This window comes from Chiloscyllium plagiosum, unplaced genomic scaffold (assembly GCF_037043375.1).
Source record: "Chiloscyllium plagiosum isolate Xiang-an unplaced genomic scaffold, Cpla_swu_hap1 HiC_scaffold_3, whole genome shotgun sequence".
Lineage (NCBI taxonomy): Eukaryota > Metazoa > Chordata > Chondrichthyes > Orectolobiformes > Hemiscylliidae > Chiloscyllium > Chiloscyllium plagiosum.
The window spans coordinates 54366870-54392144 of NW_028270141.1; the positions used below are offsets into that span (position 1 = coordinate 54366870).

Here is a 25275-nt window from a genome sequence, read left to right on the forward strand (position 1 = left end):
ATAGCTTAAATATACATACCAGTAAAGTACAGATTGACATCTGAGGAAAAAACGATTTAACGTTTTCACCTGAATGTATAACCGACGTCGCTCTTAAGCTTTTTGAAATGTCTGCCTTGCTTGGATTCTGACCAGTGTTCTTCTTATGTGCAGGGCATCCCTGTGGAGCTCCTGTGTGGTGCTGCCCCTTCTCGCTCTGACCTGGATGTCAGCAGTCCTGGCAATGACCGACAAACGTTCCATCTTGTTCCAGATCCTCTTCGCTGTCTTTGACTCACTGCAGGGATTTGTTATCGTCATGGTGCACTGCGTGCTTAGGAGAGAGGTGAGTAATCAGGTAGATAATGCAGGCATTCTAATCAAGCTGCAGTATTGCCTTGGCCAATATGTTCAAAATGATGAATACACATCATGTAAGCAGCAGACAAAAAGTAGCTGGGCAATGAGGCCTGGTCCAGTTTGTTTTGAAGATCCATCTTCTCCCCTTTGCCCTGCTCACGTTACAACCAGCACGGCAGCCAGGACCACATTTCTGAACTTCCCACTGAATGGTGATTTTCAGAATTCTGCACCCTAGAGTGTGATACTGTAAAGGACATTAAGTGTACTCAAGACTGGGAGCAACAAATGCTTAGCCACCATGGATTCATGGATAACAGAAAAAAGAAAAGAATATGAAAGAGTTACCAGTGTTCAACTGTGATATAATTGAATGGAAGAGCTGGCTTGTGTAGGAAATCACCTTCTCCTGCTCCTATTTCTTAGATTCCCTCAATGTTTTAGAAATATCTATCTCTATTGCTCCTTATTTCCAACTGCATACTGACACATCCAAAAATGACAGCGTGGGCTTGAATTGCAATGCACAGAAAGAGATGGCATTGCTCACACCTGCATCTGTACTGCATCTCATGGAGTGGTATTAGACAGCAACTGGGGACCTAGATAGAAATCAAGATATTATCCATGCCTAAATCTTTGCCCTGATGACCATGAAGAGGGTATTGGTGGAGCTCTCCCAAGAAGATTTTGCATCAGAATTAAAATGGCTCAGTTAAACTCATTTGGAAGGGGTGGTAGTATAGTTCAAATGGCCATGGCAAGTGGTGGAATTTGTATTCAACTACATATGGTGTTAAAAAGCTAGCCTAATGACCACCCTGCAACCAATGTCAGTTATGGCAAATACTCATCTTGTTCACTAATGCCGTTTCGGAAGGGTAACTTGTTCTTCTTACGTGTTGTGGCTGACATGTGACTCCAGACCCAAAACAATGTGGTTAACTCTCAACTGCCCTCTGAAAAGGTCACTCAGTTCAAGGATCTCTAGGGCTGGGCAAAAATGTTGGCCTTGCCAACAACACCCAATTGCCATGCCAGATTTTAAAAATCTTTGTGGTCATAGGGTGATGATGAAGTTAATTTATTGTGGATGAGGATGCAGATAGCAGAACTTTACGCTGAGTTCATGTTCTGAAGGGTGGAATACAAGAGGCTGACCATTAGGACAATGGCACTGTCAGCATTCAAGGCAATAAAAGCCAGGAGCAGGATTGTTCAGCAACAGAGGAGCTGAGGCAGGGCTGGAATACAAGAGACCTTGGAGTGCAGGTTCATAGTTCCTTCAAAGTAGAGTCGCAAGTAGATAGTATAGTGAAGAAGGTGTTTTGTATGTTTTCCTTTATTGGTCAGAGCATTGAGTATAGGATTTGAGAGGTTGCAGCTGTACAGGACATTAGTTAGGCCACTTTTGGAATATTGCACGCAATTCTGGTCTCCTTCCTATTGGAAGGCTGTTGTGAAACTTGAAAGGGTTCAGAAAAGATTTATAAGGATATTGCCAGAGTTGGAGGATTTGAGCTATAGGGAGAGACTGAATAGGCTGGGGATGTTTTCCCTGGAATGTCAAAAGCTGAGGGGTGATCTTATAGAAGTTTATAAGATCATGAGAGGCATTGATAGGATAAATAGACAAGGTCTTTTCCCAGGGTGTGGAAGTCCAGAACTAGAGTGCATAGCTTTAGGGTGAGAGGGGAAATATATAAAAGAGACCTAAGGGTAACTTTTTTCACACAGAGGGTGGTGCATGTATGGAATGAGCTGCCAGAGGAAATGGTGGAGGCTAGTACAATTACAGCATTTAAAAGGCATCTGGATGGGTATATTAATCAGAAGGATTTACAGTGATATGGGCCAAGTGCTGACAGTGTTCAATTTCATTTGGAGCTCCTCAGATACTGAAGCAGTCCATGTCCATATTCAGTAAGACCTGGACAACATTCAGGCCTGCGCTGATAAGTGGCAAGTAAATTTGTTCCACACACATGCCAGACAGTGGCCATCTCCAACAAGAGAGAATTTAACCATCACCACTTGAAATTTCCTGGTGTTTCCACCAGCGAATTCCCTACTGACCATATCCTGGAGTTTACCATTAGCCAGAAACTGAACTAGGCTAACTATATAAATACTATGGCTGCAAGAGCAGGTCAGAGGCTCAGAATGCTAAAGACAGTAAATCACCTCCTGATTTCCCCAAAGCTTGTCCACCATCTACAAGGCACAACTCAGGAGTGTGATGGAATAATTCCCATTTGCCTGGGTAAGTGCATCTACAATAATGCTCAAGAAACTGAACAAAGTCCAGATCAAGCTTGGATCCGATTTAATTGGCATTTCATCTAATACACCCTCCATCAGCAATGCTCAGTAGCAGCAATATATAGCATCTACAACATGTACTGCAGAAATTCACTAAAGGTCCTTAGACAGCATCTTCCAAATCCATGACCATTACCATCTAGAAGCTCACAGGTAGTAGGCCTATGGGAACAACACCATCTGCAGTTCCCCTCCAAGTCACACATCATCCAAACATGGAAATATATTACTGTTCCTTCAGCATCACTGGGTTAAAATCTTGGAACTCCCTCCCCAACAGCATTGTGAGGCTACCTATACAACCTATACTTAATCAGTCCAAGAAGGTAGCTCACCAGCAACTTACCAAGGTGTGTAGAGATGGGCTAGCAATCCCTATATCCTGTAAATAAATGAGAAAACATTTAAGTATGTCTAGAATCTAATAGAATTGTTGAGTGTGACTGAGAGATTGGAAAGGGTAGTTTCAGATGCATGGTGAAGACTAGAGGCAGTGGCTGAGGAATGGATTTTGTCGCGTTGATGGAATAATGACTTTGACCTTCTGTTGATTATCCTTCCCATGGAATCAGTATTTAGCCCAAAATAAGACCGTTTGGCCCACTATGCTTGTCCCGTATTTAGAAAGAGGTATCCAGTTTGACTCACTCCCCTGCCCTTTTCACGAAGCTCTATGAATATTTTTACTTCAATTATTTATTGATTAATATTTGAATGTTACTATTGGATCAATATTGACTTCCTCTTAGGCTGTGTATCCTAGGGAGTAGCAATTTGCTGAGTGGAATATTTTTTATCCCACTTCTCTTTGCTTCTTTGGCGAATCATTTGAAATCCATGTCCTTGGGTTGCTCACTTTCCTGTCATATCAGCACCATGTTAACCTGTCCAGTATGGTGTTGGACTGCTTGTCTATCTTGTAAAGGTTTCATTACAGCTAATGGATAGTCCCCTTGCCCTTGAATTACCGTAGTGGCTGAAGGATGAAAGGAAACAGGAAGGAAAATTGCAAGAGCAGATGAGAAAAGAGGAAGAAGTTGGGTGTCAAGCAGGAGGCTATTTCAACATGTGGAACTCTCTCCCTATCTCTGCCTGACAGATGAGCAATGTGTGAGGAGACTGTGCTTCACAATGGTGGCTTTAACACAGTTATGTCATTTGTTGCAGCTATATATCTGCAGGGTGATAATGGTGTAGTGGTATTGTCACTAGACTAGTGCTCAAACTAATTTGAACATAAGTTCAAACCCTAGCACTGTAGCTGGTAGCATTTAAATTCAATGAATTCACAGATCTGGAAGATGAAGCTTGTGTCAGTAATGCTGACCATGAAATGATGGTCAATTGTCATTAAAAACCCTCCTGATTCGCTAATGTATTTTAAGAAAGGAAATTTGCTGTCCTTACCTGGTCTTGTAAACGTTTGATTTCCAATCTACAGCAAGTCATTCAGTGCAAGGGCAATTGGCAACACCCACATGCCATGAAAGAATATCAAAAGGATAACGTAAACTCCTAACCAGGGAATGTCTTTATGCCTAGTTAATGGTATTACGTTTTTAATGTCTTTATTTTAGGTGGTTGCTACTAATTCTCTGAATATATATAAATATATATGTGTGTATATAATACCTGTAACACAAGGGTGAGAGGACTTGTAAGACTGAGCAGTCAATAAACTATGCACAAAGTAAGGTATCTTGGTTCCTGACTTACCAAGTGATTTGGATTCAGATTGACACATGGTCAGCATAAGGCTACATCAATAACATGTCCAAGTTTCTGTACATGTCACCAGCGAGGAGCCACATTTACAATGTACACCCACCTTCTCCGTAACTACTCCCACACCACACCATTCACTCTCACACTTGAGGTTCTGATGCAGGCAGGAAAAACGATAAGGGGAGACTTCTTATAGGCAAGAAGAGTCCATGGAAACATTAGCCCAAACCTTCTGTTGAACGATTGTTGAGGTTGGGAATCAATTGAAAATTTAGATCTGAGATGGACAGACTTTTGTTAGGTTAGAGGGTTTATGGGTTATGGAACCACCCAGGAATTAGAGTTTAAAAAAAATTCAGATCAAGAGTGGTCAAATTAAATGGTGGAGTGGCTGAATTGTCTCTTGTTCCTACATTCTGAGCAGGTTACTTTAAATGGATGAAACACAAGTGGGGGGATATAATGGTGATAAAAGCCATAGTTCGACTTCATCAGGAGTATTCACCTAGATATGCACACTGCAATTTTGGAAAATGTGAACTCATTAGGGAGGGAGAGTACAGAAAAGATTCTCAAGAATGATCCCAGAGATGACAAACCTCAAGTTGTGAAGATAGATTAGAGAACTTGGGATTTGTTTTTTTTTGAAGAAGATAGGATCGAGAGGAGATCAAAAACACAAGTGATCTTGACAGAGTAGTTAGGGAACTATTGTTCCCATTGTTGAAAGAATCAGAACAGGAAGGCACAGGTTTAAAAGAATTGATAAAAGAAGCAAAGCAACATGAGGAAAGTCTGCTTCCTGCAGTGAATGGTTAGTGTCTGGAATGCATTGTTGGAAAGGTGGTGGAGACAGTTTCAGTTGAGACATTGAGAAAGGAATTAGCTATGTAAAAAGAAAGAATGTACAGGATTAAGGGAGAAGACAGCAGAATGGTACTAACAAGTTGCTCATTCAGAGAAACAGTCAAGGAATGATGGGTCAATTAGCCACATTCTGCACTGTGACAGCTCTGATTCTGCCACCAACTATTCTTGCACATGACATGACACTGCATATATGACATAACCTATATGTTGCACTGTCTCTTTTATGTTGGCTGTAAATGAGCAATAAGTGTTGTTGAATTTCCAACATGTTATAAATGTGTCTATGACTGGTTATTGATTGTACCAATTTCCTTACGGATATCCTCCTGTTCAACAGGTTCAAGATGCTGTTCGATGCCGCCTGAGGAACTGCCAGGATCCAATAGCTGGAGATACAGCAAGTACATTTCCAAATGGCCATGCTCGGATCATGGTTAGCATCACTTTCTTTATTCTCTTGCCTGGTTTTTTAGGTGTCCTGATTAGATGTCCAATTTGCACCCCATTTAAGACCATAACATCATAAGAAAAAGGAACAGGAGTAGGCCATTCAACTTGTCGAGCCTGCTCCACTATTCAATAAGATCATGGCCGATCCAACATTCTACATATCCTCTGTCCTACATTTTGCCAGAATCTTTGATGCCCTACTGATTAGGAATCTATCTCCAACTTCAAGGTCCCAAGGACACTACTCCCACAATGCTCTGTGACAAGGAGTTCTAAAGACTCTGAAACCTCTGAAAGAAGAAATTCCTCCATATCTCAGTCTTAAACTAGCGCCCCTTAATTCCAAGACTATGCCCTCTGGTCTTAGACTTTCCTATGAGGGGAATCATCCTATCAGCATTTACTCAGTCAAGTCCCTTAAAAATTCCTTCTGTTTCAAGAATATAATCTCTCGTTGTTCCTAATTGCAATGAATAGAGTCCTAACCTGTTTAACTTTTGCTCATAAGGCAATCCCTCCATATCCGAGTCAACCTTCTCTGAACTGCTTTCAATGAAATGATGTATTTCCTTAAATAGGGCAGCCTAAATTGCTCACAGTTCAAGTATCACCAGGTCCTTGTACATTTGTGGTAAACAGTCCTTGTTCTTAAACTCCGACCTCCTTAAAACAAGGGCCAACATTTCACTAACAATCCCAATTAACTGCTGCACCTGTGTGCTTCCTCTGTGTCTTTCATGCACAAGTACTTTCAAGCCCCTTTATTGTTGTAGGTTTCTGCATTTAATTTCATGCTTTCTACCATCCTCATAGCCAAACATTGGGCATTCATCCCAAATGTGCTCTGTCTGCACCAAGCAATGTTGTTGTCACCATTACAATCATGTGGCAGAGCACAGATGAGATAGATTGGTTACTCAGTTCCTTAAAAATACTCCATCCTCACATTATTATTGACAATCAAGTAGAGCTCATGGAAGCAGTTGACTTGAAAATTGGTTGAGATGCCAATGTATTCTTTTTGCATTTTCATTGCCTTTGTTAACAGAAGATTGACTAATCTAAACCCTCAAAGAATATCTCCACTTTTGGTTCATCATTTTACTCTGAGAAAATTTAAAATGTGTATACCCTGAGGCAGATTTTGCTACAGCCTAACGTATGATCATGCCTGTCATTAAGTTGCACTCTTCAGCTCAGCAAGGCAAGATGGTGGTGGTAATCTCACTAGACAGTAATCCAGAGCTCAAGGCTAATTCTCTGGGTAAATGGGTTCATTTTTCACAATAGTAGAAGGATTTTAATAAAATATCAAGTAATAAAATCCAGAATGAAAAACACGGCAACCCATCAAATTTGCATTCGGGAAAGAAATCTGTCCTCGTTGCATGGTCCAGCCTAAATGTAATTCCAGACCCATAGCAACATGGTTAACTCTCACTTGTCCTTTGGATAATGAGAGACTAGATAGCCAATAATTTCAAGTCATCCCTAGAAAGATAATTTTAAAAAAGCATATTTTACCCATTGAGTTCCTGATTGTATGAGCTGATAAAGATGCAGAGAGGCAAACAGCGCACCTAACATCCTGGGTCAACAAACAAAGCAATAGGATTTTGTCTGAAAGGATCAGTTTGAAAGCACAGGAGATGCACAGCACAAGGAACATGCATTAGAGCCAGTAAATTCATTGCTAAATCAGGTACATAAAGGGAAATAAAAAGAGAGGAACAAAATAAAAGAAAGAAACTCAGCAAGTCTGACAGAAGCTATAGCGAGAGAAACAGAGTTAATGTGTCGAGTTCATTGACCCCTGGTCAGAAATTAAAGCAACGAGCACAGTGGTATGTTGAAATAGCTGGCAACTGGAAGTTCAGGTTCATTTTTGGGCTCTAGTCTCAATGGGTTGTTCCCAGCACAGCTCACCCATTTATAACCATTTACTCTTCCCGTTAGCACCTTACCCAGCATTTATCTCCCTCTTGTCTTGTCAGCAATCCCATTATATGTCTCCCCTTTTCTCTATTCCCCTCTTGGCACCATCTCCATTCTTTATATTCACATCTTACCCAAACCACCATACACCCACTGCCATCAGCATAAATACCACCCTCCCACAGCGGCTAGCACTAATGGTGAAGGCTACTGGACTCGAAACCTTGCTTTGTTTTTTTCTCCACAAATGTAGCCAGACTTGCTGAGTTTCTCCAGCATTTTCTGTTTTTGTTTCAGATTTCAAGTATCCTCAGTTCTTTGTTTTCTTTTGGAGTGGAAGAAAGATATGAGTTAATATAGAAAAGTAAAATGAAAGTCAAGAAAGCGTAAATATAAAATTTATGCTGATACAAAAGAAAATTTGTGTGGATGCTGAGAATGCAAAAAAAGAGGCATAGACACTGCAGGTCAAGTAACATCTATGGACAAGGTTGGGGGTGGTTACTGTTTCAGATCATTGAAAAATTAACTCGAGGTGAGATTTTGCCAGGAGGCAGGGGCCACTGAGAGAGATGGTGTTAATCGTATAAATTAAGGTAAAGAAAATCCCCGTGAGTGACACTTAGTAATAAGTATCCATGCAGTTATGAAGCGATGCTTTAATGCCTTCTGTGACCAATGAGTATCTTGGGTTCTTGAGCACATCATTAGCCTCAGGAATGATATTTTAAGTTTCAGTTGAAGTTTTTTGCTTTAACCATGTGTTTTTGTTTACATTGCAACACCCTTTAAGAGATTGTTATGTAGTTACCATGTTCATTTGGTTTGAGGAGTGTATGAGGAGTGATCAAGTGGCCATTAGCATGTCAAGGCAGGATGTGGGGTGGTGGGGAAGTCATTAAACTGTAATGCCTGCCTCTCTTACATCTATGTCCAAGTATCCATGGAATAGGAGCATGTGGTGTTCACTTGTCACTTGAGGCATTCCATGGTCTATAAGTACTACAAGGGGTGAAGTACATAATCCACAGCAAATGTTATTTTAATTGATAAGTTCCCTTGTGGGATTTGATTTTGTGTATAGTTCCCCTTTAAGTGATTGTTTTTAAGTTACTAATTGATTTTGGTTATACTTTTCTTTTTTTTAATATAAAAGTGTATGAAAGACACTCTTGACATTAGCTCTAACTCTACAACGTTTTGCCAAAGAAACCCAAGTGGGGAGGTGGCATTGTGGTCGGGCAGATTGGAGCTGAGTAGCGAGACCATGCAGAAATCCTGACTCTGCAAGAACTACCTGGGGGAAGTTGTAATTTCCTTGAAGCAGTTACCCAGCACTGGAACCCTCCAAAAACTCCAATGTTGAGCTGGGATTTCTGAGGGTTCTGACTGATTATAGCTTAATAATTAACCGGGCAATGTCAGAGGATTAAAGCCTGCTCTAATTCCTACATAGCAATTATGTTGACCTCCTGACTCACCAGTGAAATCCCCAACCCCTACCCTATCTCTATCCGTGCCATCGAAACATCCGACTGACCCTGCCAGACCAAATACCCAAAGTCCTACCACCCTCCCTCACTGCAGTTCTGATCTGCCAACACAACCCCGTGGGAACCAACACCCAGCCCCAGAGAGAAAAGGAACTGGGAAACTGCCTCCATTCAATTATGTTAGATAGTCAGCAACTTAAAATGACTTCATGGTGTTCTGGTGCCATGGTATGCCACACTCACTGGCCTTTCAGCATCCTCAAACATCCACTGCTACTCATCTGAGACTGCTCTGTGACACCAATGATCCAACAATGCCAGGGCCTAGCCCTCTTGTTCCTGCTCTCCATCTTCCCCTCTAGTAGAGAGTTCTGTAGCTGCCCAACTCTCATTATGTGACCAAAACACTGACCTTTTCCTTCTGATGTCCCTTTTAATTCTGTTCATTGGACCATTAATCATTCAGATTGTCTGCTGCCTCTACGTGGGTTCTCCCTGATTTTATTTTGTTTCTCCACCTCTGTTACTGTCACTTCTTTTAGAGCATGGGGTCAGACCTGCCCAGTATTTTCAGTATTTTGAACGTTAGTCGAGGGATTTATATTACACAGGACAATCTCAAAACTCAGTTGTTTGTTAAGTGTTAATTCACAGCAGTTAATGTTACCAATTGTTCTAGTCTTAAACTTTCCATTTATTTGATATGCAGGCTTCTTTATGGATTTAAAAATAAAATGATTGTCGTAAACTCTGTAGCCAAAGAATTTCTCCAAACTGTACATGCTGTATGAAAGCTGACAAGAAGAATTCATTGGGAGAGTGTTACTTTGTACTGTTCTTAATACTGTGCAGGATAATTCATCAGAATTTGAAGATATGTCATTCACCAAACTGTTAGAAGATGTTTCCATTGTGAAGGAGTCTCAAACTAGGGGACATATTTGCAGAATAAGGGGGCATTCACTTCAAAATTGAAATGTGAAGCATAGAAGATAGGAGTAGGAGTAGACCATTTGGACTTTTGAGCTTGCTCTGCCATTTGGTATGATTATGGCTGATTATCAATCTCAGTACCCTGTTCCTGCTTCCTCCCCATACTCTTCGATCCTTTCAGCACGAAGTATATCTAACTACTTCTCAAAAACATTCATTCTTTTAGCCTCAATTACTTTCTATGGCAGAGAATTTAACAGGATCGCTGTTCTCTGGGTGGAGATATTTACCTTCATTTCAGTCCAGAGTTGCCTACCCTGTACTCTTAGAATATGTTGCCCCCAACTCGGACTCCCTAGTCATCGGGATCATCATTTCTCTGTTTACCTTGTCTAATCCTGTTAGGATATTATAGGCTTCTATGAAGAAATTTATTCTCACCGAGTAGCAAATGTCTGGAAATCTCCAGAACAGATAGTTGTTGAGTCTAGATTATTAAAAATAGTTAAAGAGGAGGATAGATTTTTGAAATATCAGGGAATTGTGTGCTTTGAGGAGCTGATATGATAGAGGACTTGAGGCTTGGGGTAGATCAACACTGATAATATAGAATAGTGTGGCATCCTTAAAGAGGAATATGTTGCTATCCTGCTCCCATTTTTTAATGTTCTTTTGTGCACCGAGTGCAGGAAATGGTGATAGCTTGCCCTGAGAAACGCTGACTGATCCTGAATCAGCAAAGTCCCTTGTAGCTCATCTATGTCCAGTCCATTCTGTACAGTTCACAGATCTGCTGAAACAGTGGGGATGCAAGTCAATCCCTTCATAGAGTAGAAGTACAAGAACCAGATTGTCACAATCCAACCACAAACATCAATAAAAATTATTTTAGTCCCATTTGAAAGAGAAAGGAAGATGTGACTTTGCCTAGCATGTGGCTGTTTTTTATTAACTGCTTATACCTCTGGGAATCGATTTAGCTCAGTTGGCTGGATTGTTGGTTTAGCAAGCAGTATGATGCCAACAGTGTGGGTTCAATTCCTGTTACCATGAAAGACTTTCCTTCTCAACCTCTTCCCTTGCCTGAAGTCTGGTGGCTCTCAGGTTAAATCACCACCAATTGCTTCTCTCAAAATGAGAGTAGCCTCTGTGGTCTGGTAGGCTATGGTGACACAACAAGAACAATATTTCTAACCTTGCTCTTTCCCCTCTCCTTAACATATTGCCTGAGCTCCAGAACTTTCTGCTTCTCATTCTTATCCATTGACAAAACAGAAAAGTCAGGGAATTGGGGCACTTCTATTTTACAAGATTGATGGGAGATTGAACAAAGGTGTTCAAACCCGTGAAAAGTAAATAAGGGGGAAACAGTATGCAATGCACTTGTTTAAGATAGTTGGGAAAAGACACTAAATGAGATCTCAGACAGTGCATTTAAACACCAAGTTCTGATGATTTGGAAAATACATTCTGAAAGGGAAGGCATAATCAGCAGTAACTTCCAAGACAAAATTGAATAAGTAAGTGAAGGGAGAGAATTTGCTGGGTTATGGGAAAATGTGGAGAAGTGGAACTAATTGGATTTCTCTTTTAAAGAGCCAGTACATAGAACATAGAACAATACAGCACAGAACAGGCCCTTCGGCCCACGATGTTGTGCCGAACATTTGTCCTAGCTTAAGCACCCATCCATGTACCTATCCAATTGCCACTTAAAGTTCGCCAATGATTCTGACTCTGCCACTCCCACAGACAGCGCATTCCATGCCCCCACCACTCTCTGGGTAAAGAACCCACCCCTGACATCTCCCCTATACCTTCCACCCTTCACCTTAAATTTATGTCCCCTTGTAACACTCTGTTGTACCCGGGGAAAAAGTTTCTGATTGTCTACTCTATCTATTCCCCTGATCATCTTATACACCTCTATCAAGTCACCCCTCATCCTTCTCCGTTCCAATGAGAAAAGGCCTAGCACACTCAACCAATCCTCGTACGACCTATTCTCCATTCCAGGCAACATCCTGGTAAATCTTCTCTGCACCCTCTCCAAAGCTTCCACATCTTTCCTAAAGTGAGGCGACCAGAACTGCACACAGTACTCCAAATGTGGCCTAACCAAAGTCCTGTACAGCTGTAACATCACTTCACGACTCTTGAATTCAATCCCTCTGCTAATGAACGCTAATATACCATAGGCCTTCTTACAAGCTCTATCCACCTGAGTGGTAACTTTCAAAGATCTATGAACATAGACCCCAAGATCCCTCTGCTCCTCCACCTTACCAAGAACCCTACTGTTAACCCTGTATTCCGCATTCTTATTTGTCCTTCCAAAATAGACAACCTCACACTTGGCAGGGTTGAACTCCATCTGCCACTCCTCAGCCCAGCTCTGCATCATATCTAAGTCCCTTTGCAGCCGACAACAGCCCTCCTCACTATCCACAACTCCACCAATCTTCGTAACATCTGCAAATTTACTGACCCACCCTTCAACTCCCTCTTCCAAGTCATTAATAAAAATTACAAACAGCAGAGGACCCAGAACTGATCCCTGTGGAACTCCACTTGTAACTGGGCTCCAGGCTGAATATTTACCACCTACCACCACTCTCTGACTTCGACCGGTTAGCCAGTTTTCTATCCAATTGGCCAAATTTCCCTCTATCCCATGCCTCCTGACTTTCCACATAAGCCTACCATGGGGAACCTTATCAAATGCCTTACTAAAATCCATGTGTACTACATCCACTGCTCTACCCTCATCCACATGCTTGGTCACCTCCTCAAAGAATTCAATAAGACTTGTAAGGCAAGACCTACCCTTCACAAATCCGTGCTGGCTGTCCCTAATCAAGCAGTGTCTTTCCAGATACTCATAAATCCTATCCCTCAGTACCCTTTCCATTACTTTGCCTACCACCGAAGTAAGAGTAACTGGCCTGTAATTCCCGGGGTTATCCCTATTCCCTTTTTTCAACAGGGGCACAACATTCGCCACTCTCCAGTCCCCTGGTACCACCCCTGTTGACAGTGAAGACAAAAAGATAATTGCCAACGTCTCTGCAATTTCCTCTCTTGCTTCCCACATAATCCTAGGATATATCCCGTCAGGCGCGGGGGACTTGTCTATCCTTAAGTTATTCAAAATGTCCAACACATCTTCCTTCCTCCTCTAGCTTACCAGTCCATTTCACACTCTCCTCTTCAACAATACGGTCCCTCTCGTTCGTAAATACTGAAGAAAAGTACTCATTCAAGACCTCTCCTATCTCTTCCGACTCAATACACAGTCTCCCACTACTGTCCTTGATCGGACCTACCCTTGTTCTCATCATTCTCATGTTTCTCACATACACATAAAATGCCTTGGGGTTATCCTTGATCCTATCGGCCAAAGATTTTTCATGCCCTCTCTTAGCACTCCTAATCCCTTTCTTCAGCTCCCTTCTGGCAATCCTGTATCCCTCCAATGCTCTGTCTGAACCTTGTTTCCTCAACCTTATGTAAGCCCCCTTCTTCCTCTTTCCAAGACATTCAACCTCCCTCGTTAACCAAGGTTCCCTCACACGACCATCTCTTTCCTGCCTGACAGGTACATACATATCAAGGACACGTCGTATCTGTTCCTTGAAAAAGTTCCACATTTCCACGACATCCATCCCTGACAGCCTATGCTCCCAACTTATGCTCCTCAGATCCTGTCTTACAGCATCGTATTTACCCTTCCCCCAATTGTAAAACCTACCCTGTTGCACGCATCTATCTCTCTCCATAACCAAGGTGAAAGTCACAGAATTGTGGTCACCATCACCAAAATGTTCACCCACTAATAAGCCCATCACTTGTCCCGGTTCGTTACCAAGCACCAAATCCAATATGGCCTCCCCTCTGGTCGGGCAATCTACATACTGAGTTAGAAAAGCTTCCTGTACACACTGCACAAACACTGCCCCATCCAATCTACTTGATCTAAAGAGCTTCCAATCAATGTTTGGGAAGTTGAAATCACCCATGACTACTACCCTGTGGCTTCTGCACCTTTACAAAATCTGTTTCCCAATCTGTTTCTCCACATCTCTGCTGCTATTGGGGGGCCTATAGTAAACACCCAACAAGGTGACTGCACCTTTCCTATTTCTGACTTCAGCCCATTCTACCTCCAAAGGCAGATCCCCCTCGAACTGCCTTTCTGCAGCCGTTATACCATTTCTAATTAGCAACGCCACCCCCCCCCCCCCTCCTTTTTTACCACCCTCCCTAATCTTACTGAAACATCTGTAACCAGGAACCTCCAACTGGTTCCTGTCCCTCTTCTATCCACGTTTCTGTGATGGCCACAACATCGTAGTCCCAGGTACCGATCCACACCTTAAGTTCACCCACCTTATTTCTGATACTCCTTGCATTGAAGTATACACACTTGAGCCCATCTCTGTGTCCGCAAGTACTCCCTGTCAGTGCTACCTTCTCCACAGCCTCCCTACATTCTTGGACATCCTGACAAACAGCCAGCCTACTTGCTGGACTACAAGTCCCGATCCCATCCCCCTGCCAAATTAGTTTAAACTCCCCCGAAGAGTGCTAGCAAACCTACCTCCCAGGATATTGGTGCCCTTCTGGTTCAGATGCAACCCGTCCTGCTTGTACAGGTCCCACCTTCCCCAGAATGCAGTCCAATTGTCCAAATACCTGAAGCCCTCCCTCCTACACCACCCTTGCAGCCACGTGTTCAACTGCACTCTCTCCCTATTCCTTGCCTCACTGTCACGTGGCACCGGCAACAACCCTGAGATGACGACTCTGTCCGTCCTAGCTTTTAGCTTCCAGCCTAACTCCCTGAGCTCCTGAATGACCTCCCCACCCCTCTTCCTACCTATGTCATTGGTGCCAACGTGCACCACAACTTCTGGCTGCACACCCTCCCCCTTAAGGATTCTGAAGACACGGTCCGAGACGTCTCGGACCCTGGCACCCGGGAGGCAACAAACTATCCGAGAGTCTCACCCGTGTCCACAGAACCGCCTGTCCGTCTCTCTAACTAAAGAGTCCCCTATAACTAGCGCTCTCCTCCTCTCCCCCTTTCCCTTCTGAGCCTCAGAGCCGGACCTCGTGCCAGAGACCCGGTCACTGCAGCTTACCCCTGCTAGGCCGTCCCCCCCAACAGTATCCAAAGCGGTATACTTATTGTTGAGGGGAACGACCACAGGGGATCCCTGCACTGCCTTCTTCCTCCCCTTCCCACCTCTAACTGTTACCCAGTACTGGCACAATTGGCTGAATGGCCTCCTTTGTATGCTGCATCATTCTATCATACGCATGAATTGTCATATTTTTACCCATTCTAATTTATGTATATTACTTTCTATCTACTAGTATTTATTTGTTTTCATTTTATTTGTTTGTTTTTCATTTTCACCCCTGTGGTGTTCCTGAACTGTTCACCACCCCTAGCCAAATGGACAGATAAGCAATTTGCTCCCACAGTTTCTTTTTAATAAAACTAGCAGCGAATTGTGTCTATTTACAAGAAGATGTATGTAAGATCAGCAGAGAGCAACCAAAAATACTGAACCAAGACTTAAGGAGATAGGCAGAGCGACAAACTCCATATACCTCTGCTGTTCAACTCTGCTTACAGGTGTCTTTAAGAGATCCTCACTTCACTGATGTTTCCAAGTGCCTGATTCCTTAGGTGTTGTCTGGAAAAGTGGACACTTAAATTGATTTGATTTATTGTCACTTGTACCCAAGTACAGTGAAAAGCTTTGTTTGTGAGCAGTACAGACAGATCATAGTAAACAATGACATGCAGATGATAGGGTGCTTGGACAGAGTGAGGCGTACAGGTTACAGTGCACAGGAGGTGTGCTAAGCAACATCAACGTGAGCAAGATCAACATCATTTGAAGTTAGAGTCCATTCATCAGTCTAACAATGGAAGGGAAGAAGCTGTTCATGAACCTGTTGATGCATGTGTTCAAGCTGCTATATCTTCTGCCTGATGGAAGAGGTTGTAGGAGAGCGTCACCAGGGTGGGAGGAGTCTCTGATTATGTTGACAGCCTTTCTGCAGCAATGAGAAATGTAAATGGAGTCCTTGGATGGAATGTTGGCTTACGTGATGGTCTGGACTGTACATACAAGCTAAGCAGAGTTGGGTACTCAGATGCTGGAGAATAGACTCAAGGTTAGAGTGGTGCTGGAAAAGCACAGCAGGTCAGGCAACTTCCAAGGAGCAGGAAAATCATAGTTTCGGGCAAAAGCCCTTCATCAGGAACTGTGCACGCAATCTTCTGTAGTCTCTTACCGTCCTGAGCAGTACAGTTACCAGAGCAGGCTGTTATGCACCCAGTTAGTATGCTTTGTGTGGTGCATCTGAAAAAATTGGTGATGGTCTTTATGGCCGTGCCTAATTTCCTAAGCCACCTGAGGAATAAGAGGCATTCTATTGCCTTCTTGACTGTCCAGGGCAGGTTGTCAGTTATCATCACTCCTAGAAACTTGACGCTTTCAACCCTCTCAACCTCCGTTCCATTGATATAGATGGGGGGGGTGTTTTCCTCCTTTCTTTCATTGATTAGTTCTTTTGTTTTGCCAACATTGAGGAGAGGTTATTATTACTGCACCACGACACTAAGCCGCTATCCCTTTTCTGCATTCTGACATTGTTGTTTGATATTCGTCATACCACAGCAGTATTGTCAGCATTATCAGGAAAACCTCAATCCTAACATTTTTCATGGTTTGGTTTTGTAAGGGACAATGACAGCAGAATGATTTTTTATTTGCTGTATCTCTTCAGTATTAACATTCCTCATTATATGAAAACAAAAAAAATACTGCATATTTCATGAATTTTGTTGCTTGCTAATTGCACAGCTTGGACTGTTCTGCATATTTAAAACTAAAATGCATTGATAACAGTGAATTGAAAAAGACCAGTGCACCCAGTATAGAATTGGCAGTGGGCATTTTGAAAATGTATGTATTAAGGCTGTATTCTGTATGCAAAAGTTGAGAGTTACATTGAGAAAATATTAGTATATATCTATTTTCAAATATTAACTATATTGTGGTCGCTGCTATCTCAAGGTGCCATAATATCAGGTCTAAAATAACCTGCCTGTCTGGTCAGTTCCAAAACATATCGCTCTGAGAAGCTATTATTAAAGGATTCCCTGAATTTGTTATCCAGGCTAATATTGCAAAACAAATTTTTGCAGTTTGTATGTAGACTAAAATCACCCATGATTATCGCCTTTATCACAAACACAATAGTGTAACTGTTTTGTGGGCAGGGATTCCATAAACCTGGAAAAATCAGCAAGAATTCAACATGCCAACCAATTTGGCACTGGCCGCTAAAAGTACCATAATTCATGCAATCAAACAGACTGATTACTGTTCCGAATTCACATAGATGTATGTATCCTGCAAGCAGACAAAAGATGAATGCAGGACTTCTTGCACTTATTGGAAAGGCAGCAGACCAGCTTTTGATACACATGCTCAGCTATATTTCCTGGATGTCCAAACCAGATAAATAAGCCAATAAAATTAAAATTTCTAGAGATAATAAGGGTCTCCATAGACTGAACATATCCGGTCTGACAATAGTCTGAAAAATGCAAACATAATATATCACACACAGCATCTGTGGGGAGAAATCTAATTAATGGGTGTCACAGTGGTTCAGTGGTTAGCACTGCTGCCTCACAGCACCAGGGACCCAGGTTCGATTCCAGCCTTGGGCAACTGTCTGTGTGGAGTTCGCACATTCTCCCCGTGTCTGCGTGGGTTTCCTCCGGGTGCTCCGTTATCCTCCCCAGTCCAAAGATGTGCAGGCCAGGTGAATTGGCCATGCTAAATTGCCCATAGTGTTAGGTGCATTAGTCAGAGGGAAATGAGTCTGGGTGGGTTGCTCTTCAGAGGGTCAGTGTGGACTTGTTGGCCAAAGGGTCTGTTTCCACACTGTAGGGAATCTAATCTAAAGAAGTTAAATGAAACTAAATATGACCTCTAGGGGACATCTTGTAAGATACTGTGACCATTTAAAAAAAACAGACTAGCCTTCTTTGCAAAATAAATATTATAATACACATTTGTGCTACTAACTATGGACACAAAAATCTCTTCATGAAGTTCCTATTGTTTGACATGAGGATCTGATACATTTTTAATTATCTTAAAAGTCATTAACTGAAAAGCCACCAACTCGTCAATTTATGATATGACTGAGGAAACTGTGCTTGAAGTTCATGCATCTCAAAAATTACTTCCAGCAGAAAGGGAAATTCATTGCATTTGCCTCCAAGTGTTTGTCCCTTGCTCAGATTGAATATGTGAAGAAAAAATGTGGCAACCTAGCAGGGGTATTCAGCATCTAGTGGTTTTGCGTCCGTTAAGTTGGAATGAGGTTCATTTTGATAACCGACCATAAGCTATTTGTAGTTATCCAGTGCAAACGCTTAAGGTATACACCACTAAGTTTGCAGCACCTACTGGTCAAAATACAATACAGGGTACAACGATTGCAAGGTATTCTATAAGCACTGTGATTCCATGGTCAGGTACCCTAAATCATCTGTCTAATCACACACATCGCCCTAGATCTACAAGAATATCTCATTGTCATTATATAGAAGACCTTCTGCACATTGCATATTTGGTAATCTACTTGCCACATATTATGGTAGGAAACCATCAGACCATAAGACGTGAGAGTTGATGCAGATGACGCAATAGCAAGAGTGGGAAGGATTTTCCTGGGAAGGAACCAAGGGATCAGTTAAAGTGTGTTTGCTTTAACGCAAGGAGTATCAGGAATAAAAGTGACGAACTTAGAGCGTGGATCAGTACCTGGTGCTATGATGTTGTGGCCATAACAGAGACATGGGTTTCTCAGGGGCAGGAATGGTTGCTGGATGTTCCAGGGTTTAGAGCATTTAAAAACAATAGGGAGGGGGGAAAAAGAGAAGGGGGTGTCGCACTACTAATCAGAGAGGGTATCACAGTTACAGAAGCTTCCATTGTCGAGGAAGATCTGCCTACCGAGTCAGTATGGGTGGAAATTAGGAACAGCAAGGGAGCAGTCAGCTCTTTAGGGGTTTACTACAGGCCCCCCAATAGCAGCAGGGAGATGGAAGAAAGCATAGCTCGGCAGATTTTGGAAAAGTGTGGACGTAGTAGGGTTGTTGTAATGGGTGACTAACTTTCCCAATATTGATTGGAACCTCTTTCGAGCAGATCTGAATGGAGCTGTTTTTGTAAGGTGTGTTCAGGAGGGTTTCCTAACTCAGTACATTGACAGGCCGATGAGGGGAGAGGCCATTCTAGACTTGGTGCTCAGAAACGAGCCGGGGCAGGTATCAGATCTTGTGGTGGGAGAGTATTTTGGTGATAGTGACCACAACTGACTCACGTTCTACATAGCTATGGAGAAGGAGAGGATTAGGCAAAATGGGAGGATATTTAATTGGGGAAGAGGAAACTATGATGCGATTAGACATGAGTTAGGAGGCATGGATAGGGAGCAATTGTTCCATGGTAAAGGCACTATAGACATGTGGAGACTGTTTAAGGAACAATTGTTGCAAGTGATGAATAAATATGTCCCTCTGAGAAAGGCAAGAAGTGGTAAGATAAAGGAACCTTGGATGACGAGAGCGGTGGAGTTCTCATCAAAAGGAAAAAGGTAGCTTACATAAGGTGGAGGAAGCTAGGGTCAAATTCAGCTCTAGAGGATTACAGGCAGATGAGGAAGGAGCTTAAAAATGGTCTGAGGAGAGCCAGGAGGGGGCACGAGAAAGGTTTGGCAGAATGGATTAGGGAGAACACAAAGGCATTTTACACTTATGTGAGGAATAAGAGAATGGTCAAAGAAAAGTAGGGCCGATCAGGGATAACATAGGGAGTTTGTGTGTGGAGTCTGAGGAGGAAGGGAAAGCTCTAAATGAGTTTTTTGCTTCTGTCTTTACGAATGAAACGAACCTTGTAGTGAATGAAACCTTTGAAGAGCAGGTGTGCATGCTGGAATGGAAAGAGATAGAGGAAGCTGATGTGCTGAACATTTTGTCAAATATTAAGATTGACAAGTCGCCAGGCCCGGACCAGATTTGTCCTCGGCTGCTTTGGGAAACGAGAAATGCGATTGCTTCGCCACTTGCGAAGGTCTTTGCATCCTCGGTCTCCACTGAAGTCGTACCTGAGGACTGGAGAGAGGCAAATATGATTTCTCTCTTCAAGAAAGGAAATAGGGAAATCCCCGGCAATTACAGACCAGTAAGTCTCAAGTCTGCAAGGTGTTAGAAAGGATTCTGAGGGATAGGATTTATGACCATCTGGAAGAGCATGGCTTGATTAAATGCAGTCAACACGGCTTTGTGAGGGGCAGGTCATGCCTCACAAACCTTATCGAGTTATTTGAGGATGTGACTAGAAACGTTGATGAGAGTCGAGCTGTGGATGTGGTGTATATGGACTTCAGCAAGGCATTTGGTAAGGTTCCCCATGGTAGGCTCATTCAGAAGGTCAGGCTTATCTGACCGTGGACAGCACGGTGGCACAGTGGTTAGCACTGCTGCCTCACAGCGCCAGAGACCCGGGTTCAATTCCCGCCTCAGGCGACTCTCTGAGTGGAGTTTGCACATTCTCCCCATGTCTGCGTGGGTTTCCTCCGGGTGCTCCGGTTTCCTCCCACAGTCCAAAAATGTGCAGGTTAGGTGAATTGGCCATGCTGAATTGACCATAGTGTTAGGTGAAGGGGTAAATGTAGGAGAATGGGTCTGGGTGGGTTACGCTTCGGCGGGACGGTGTGGACTTGTTGGGCCAAAGGGCCTGTTTCCACACTGTAAGTAATCTAATCTAATCTTATGAAGAGAGGTTGACTGAGCTCGGACTTTTTTCATTGGAGAAAAGGAGGAGGACAGGGGACCTAATTGAGGTATACGATAATGAGAGGCATAGATAGAGTCGATAGCCAGAGACTATTTCCCAGCGCAGAAATGACTAACACGAGGGGTTACCAGTTTTAAGCTGGTAGGAGGAAAGTATAGAGGGGATGTCAGAGGTGGGTTCTTTACACAGAGATTTGTGAGAACATGGAATGCGTTGCCAACTGCAGTTGTGGAAGCAAGGTCACTGGGAACATTTAAGAGGCTGCTGGACATGCATATGGTCACAGAAATTTGAGGGTGCATACATGAGGATCAGTGATCGGCACAACATCGTGGGCTGAAGGGCCTGTTCTGTGCTGTACTGTTCTATGTTCTATAAAACACGGGCAAAAAACAGGCCATTCAGGTTATCAAGACTGCTCTGCCATTCAAAGAGTTTATGGCTGATCTGATAACTCTCAACTCTACTTTCTTGCCTTTTTTCCCATAATCTTTGATTCCCTAACTGATTAACTATCTTCTCAGCCTTGAATATACTTAATGACCCAGCCTAGATAGCCCTCTGCAGTACAGAATTCCACAGATTCACAATCCTTGGAGAAGAAATGTCTCCCCATCTCTGCTTTACTAGATTCTGCAAAAGGAGGAAGCAACTTTTCTGCATCTGCCCTACCAAGTTCCCTAAGAATCTTGTAAATTTCATTAAGCTTGCCTCTCATTCTTCTATATTGCAATGAGTACAGACCAAATATAGCCAACCTCTCCTCATAAGACTCCAAATCTGATGGCGCCTAGTGAACCTTCTCTGTACTGCTTCCAAAGCCAGCATATTTTTCCTTAGACAAAGAGCCCAATGCTGCTCACAATATTCCAGTTGACGTCAGATTATTGCCTTGCATAGTTTTAGCAAAGCCTTTTATACATCATTCCCTTTCAAATCCGATATTTAAACAATAGAATACTGTAATTGGTGTCATGGTCAGAGTCATTCTGGCATGTTCCAAAGGCTGAAAGAGCCAAAATGGTCTGAAAGATCAGTTCAGAATACCTCAAAAAGTCACATTTAAGGGATAGCAAGCTGTCATCCCAGGGTCCACGTGACCTGCAAGCCACCAACAGTTACTCTCGGCACACACGGAAATTGGCTGAACCCGAGACAGACAAATGAGGAAGTCACCAAGATAGTGGAAAAGCCATGACGGAAAGCAAGACATATCAAATCTTCATGTGAACAACCAAAAAGAACCACTACTGTATCTGAAGTACCAAAAAGAACCACTACTGCATCTGAAGTACCCAGTTCCATAATTGATGTCTTCAGCTTCCAACCAGATTACTTCCTGGATTAAAATGGATTACTTTTCCAACTTGCCCATTATTCGACATGATGCCTCTGGTGCAACTATTGTGGTCAATTTTAGTTTAATCTCCACCCTATTTGGGTGCCATAGGTGATTGTTTCTGATAATGGAACTCAATACAAATCCTTTAAGATGATGTGTGAGAAATGGTGAGTGAACTGTACTATTGTCATCACCACACTATTCCAGATCTAATAGAAAGGTAGGGATATAGTTCAAGTTTTAAAATCTTAATCATGAGGCACTGTCAAATAAAACACAATTCGTACTTTGCTAGGTTTCATCCTAGATTGACAGTATTCAATGTGACTGTTTCCGCCGCTGCAGAATTTCTATTCGACAGACAAGTGTGGAGAAACTTCTGTTGTCATTTATCAATACATCCAGGCGCACCTGACACATTGAAAAACAGGAAGATGAAAGTTGTTTTGAAAGATATGAGGGCAATGAATTACTCTATCTGAATATCCAATAATAGGTTTGTGTACACCACCTGACTTGTGGCAAATGGAATCCAACAAAAATCTCCAGAGCAAGATTGAATAAAGTACAAACATCAAATAGCATGACCATGCATCAAAACTGAAACCAAACCAGAAAATTGCCAAAATCTGAAACATTGAATAATCCTGTTGTGACTAGAATGCACTCTAAATTGCAACACAAATACAGCACCCCTGTCCAGTGTCCTGAAAATATACAGTTGGCTCCAGCAATGATTAATATATCTCCATTTGCATAGGTAAGCAAACCACAGGCAGGTTTCAGAGACATCTGTTGCTTTATATATAGATATATTGTGGCACAATGTTATTTTGTATTGTTGCTGTAAAGATACCCCTTCAATTCAAAAAAGGAGGATGTCTTTACATTAGGTATCTATACTTGTAAACTGCTGTTAATCACTACCAGCTCAACAAAATGTGATGTAGTAATCCAAAAGTGGCCAACCGATGTCCTGAACAGCCTCAATATGACCTCCCAACTCCTATACTCAATGCTCTGACCAATAAAGGAAAGTTTCTTCACTATCCTATCTACCTGCAACTCTACTCTCATGGAGCTATGAACTTGCACCCCAAAGCCTCTTTGTTCAGCAACACTCCCCAGGACCTTACCATTAAGCATATAAGTCCTGCTCTAATTTGCTTTTTCAAAATGCAGCACCACGCATTTATCCAAATTAAACTCCTTTCTCTGAATGGTTTGCTGCTAGTTCCTGGTACATTGTGTGCTTTCAGTATTAACATTGAAATATATTTGTCTACTATTTTTATTAATACTGTATAATGGATGGTTAGAATCTAATGTAAAGATACATCATACCTGGCTGAGCAGTCTGTTCTGGTCAGATTGGAATTATCCAATGTTCTTCGTATCCTAGTTTTCTTTTAGCTGGCCGCCTTTCCTCAAAAGTGATAGCATCCTGCTAATGTTCAGGCATTGGACAAAGTTGTAAAAGTTCTGATAGCACAACAATTCATTTTAATAAAAGCAAAACACTGTGAAAATCCAAAATCAAAAGATGAAGTGTTGAAACTATTCAGCAGGGTCTTGGCAGTAGTTGTGGATGAGCAACAGAGTTAACATTTCGAGCCTGATAAGTTTGAGTTCCAATGAGTCATATTAATAGGAGTGATATTTAACTGTTTCAAGGCACTAACTGTTCCTCTGCTCACAGATGTTGGCTGATCACTATATATTTTCAACACTTTCTGTTTTTATTCCATTTTGTTCCTCAACAGTTGAGTGAAGCTAAATTGGGCTAATTAGCTTGAGTTTTTATTGATTAAGGATTAGTACTTCCTTTATTTGATGTTGTTGTTATCTTGACTAACTTTGCTATTTTATTTTAAACAGACAGACTTTGAAAAAGACGTGGACATTGCATGCCGATCAGGTAAGAGTGAACTGGTTAAGTATCACTTCTGTTTAATTATCACTGTGGGAGAAACCTTCAACTTTGGAAGGAATATAAAACAGATCACAGCTGATCCACTGCCAATCATGAGGGAATCAGGTGAACTGTATAAGAGAAGGTTCTCCAACACACCCCTTCCAAAATTGAGAGATTCTCCCATACATAGCATGAATTTTGTCATTTCAGGAGGTTCTTGCAAAACAATGGACAGAGAGTCTTGAATTGCTAATAAATTTTGTCTTGCATCTTCTGCTACATTGCAATGAAGTGAAAATTTATTCAGTAATTCAAACCTAGATGTCATTTTCTGTTCCAAACTTTATTCATTGCAGAAGGGGAAGAAGCAATTTTTGAAAAATACAAATCTTCAATGTTGAAATGATGCAGACTTCATAGAAATCTTTTCCTCATCCCCAACATTTGCACATGTGAAAGCAATTTAAATAGGAGCATTTAAAGAATTGCTTCTCATAGTGTAAATATTTATTTACACTGTATGACCTCACATACTAGGCTATAAATCTTGGTGTTAGAATACGAATGAAAGTATATTCTTTGCAAGTTATTCTGATAGATCATGGTAGAATCATAGAGATATTCAGCACGGAAACAGACCCTTCAGTCGAACCCGTCCATGCTGACCAGATATCCCAACCCAGTCAAGTCCCACCTGCCAGCACCTGACCAATATCCCCCCCAACCCTTCCTATTCATATACCCATTCAAATTTCTTTTAAAATATTGCAATTGTACTAGCCTCCACTACTTCCTCTGCAGCTCATTCCGTACACATACCACCCTCTGCGTGAAGAGGTTGCCCCCTAGGTCTCTTTTATAACTTTCCCCTCTCCCCCTAAACCTATGTCCTCTCGTTCTGGACTCCCCCAAACCAGGGAAAAGACTTTGTCTATTTATCCTATCCAGCCCCTCATAATTTTGTAAACCTCTATAAGGTCACCCCTCAGCCTCCGACACTCCAGGGAAAACAGCCACAGCCTGTTCAACCTCTCCCTAAAGCTCAAATCC

At 42.1% G+C, this 25275-nt stretch overlaps 1 protein-coding gene across 15 annotated transcripts in view; it reads left to right on the forward strand.

Annotated features, from left to right (window-relative positions):
• The window catches only part of adgrb3 (adhesion G protein-coupled receptor B3), an 858467-nt gene that overhangs the window by 760870 nt on the left and 72322 nt on the right, over positions 1–25275 (forward strand). For all 15 annotated transcript variants that reach the window (XM_087979341.1, XM_087979352.1, XM_087979359.1 and 12 more), the window contains 3 exons: positions 154–325; positions 5594–5689; positions 24189–24228. In XM_087979341.1, coding sequence (XP_087835467.1) covers positions 154–325; positions 5594–5689; positions 24189–24228 — 308 coding nt within the window. The remainder of the gene's footprint in view (positions 1–153; positions 326–5593; positions 5690–24188; positions 24229–25275) is intronic.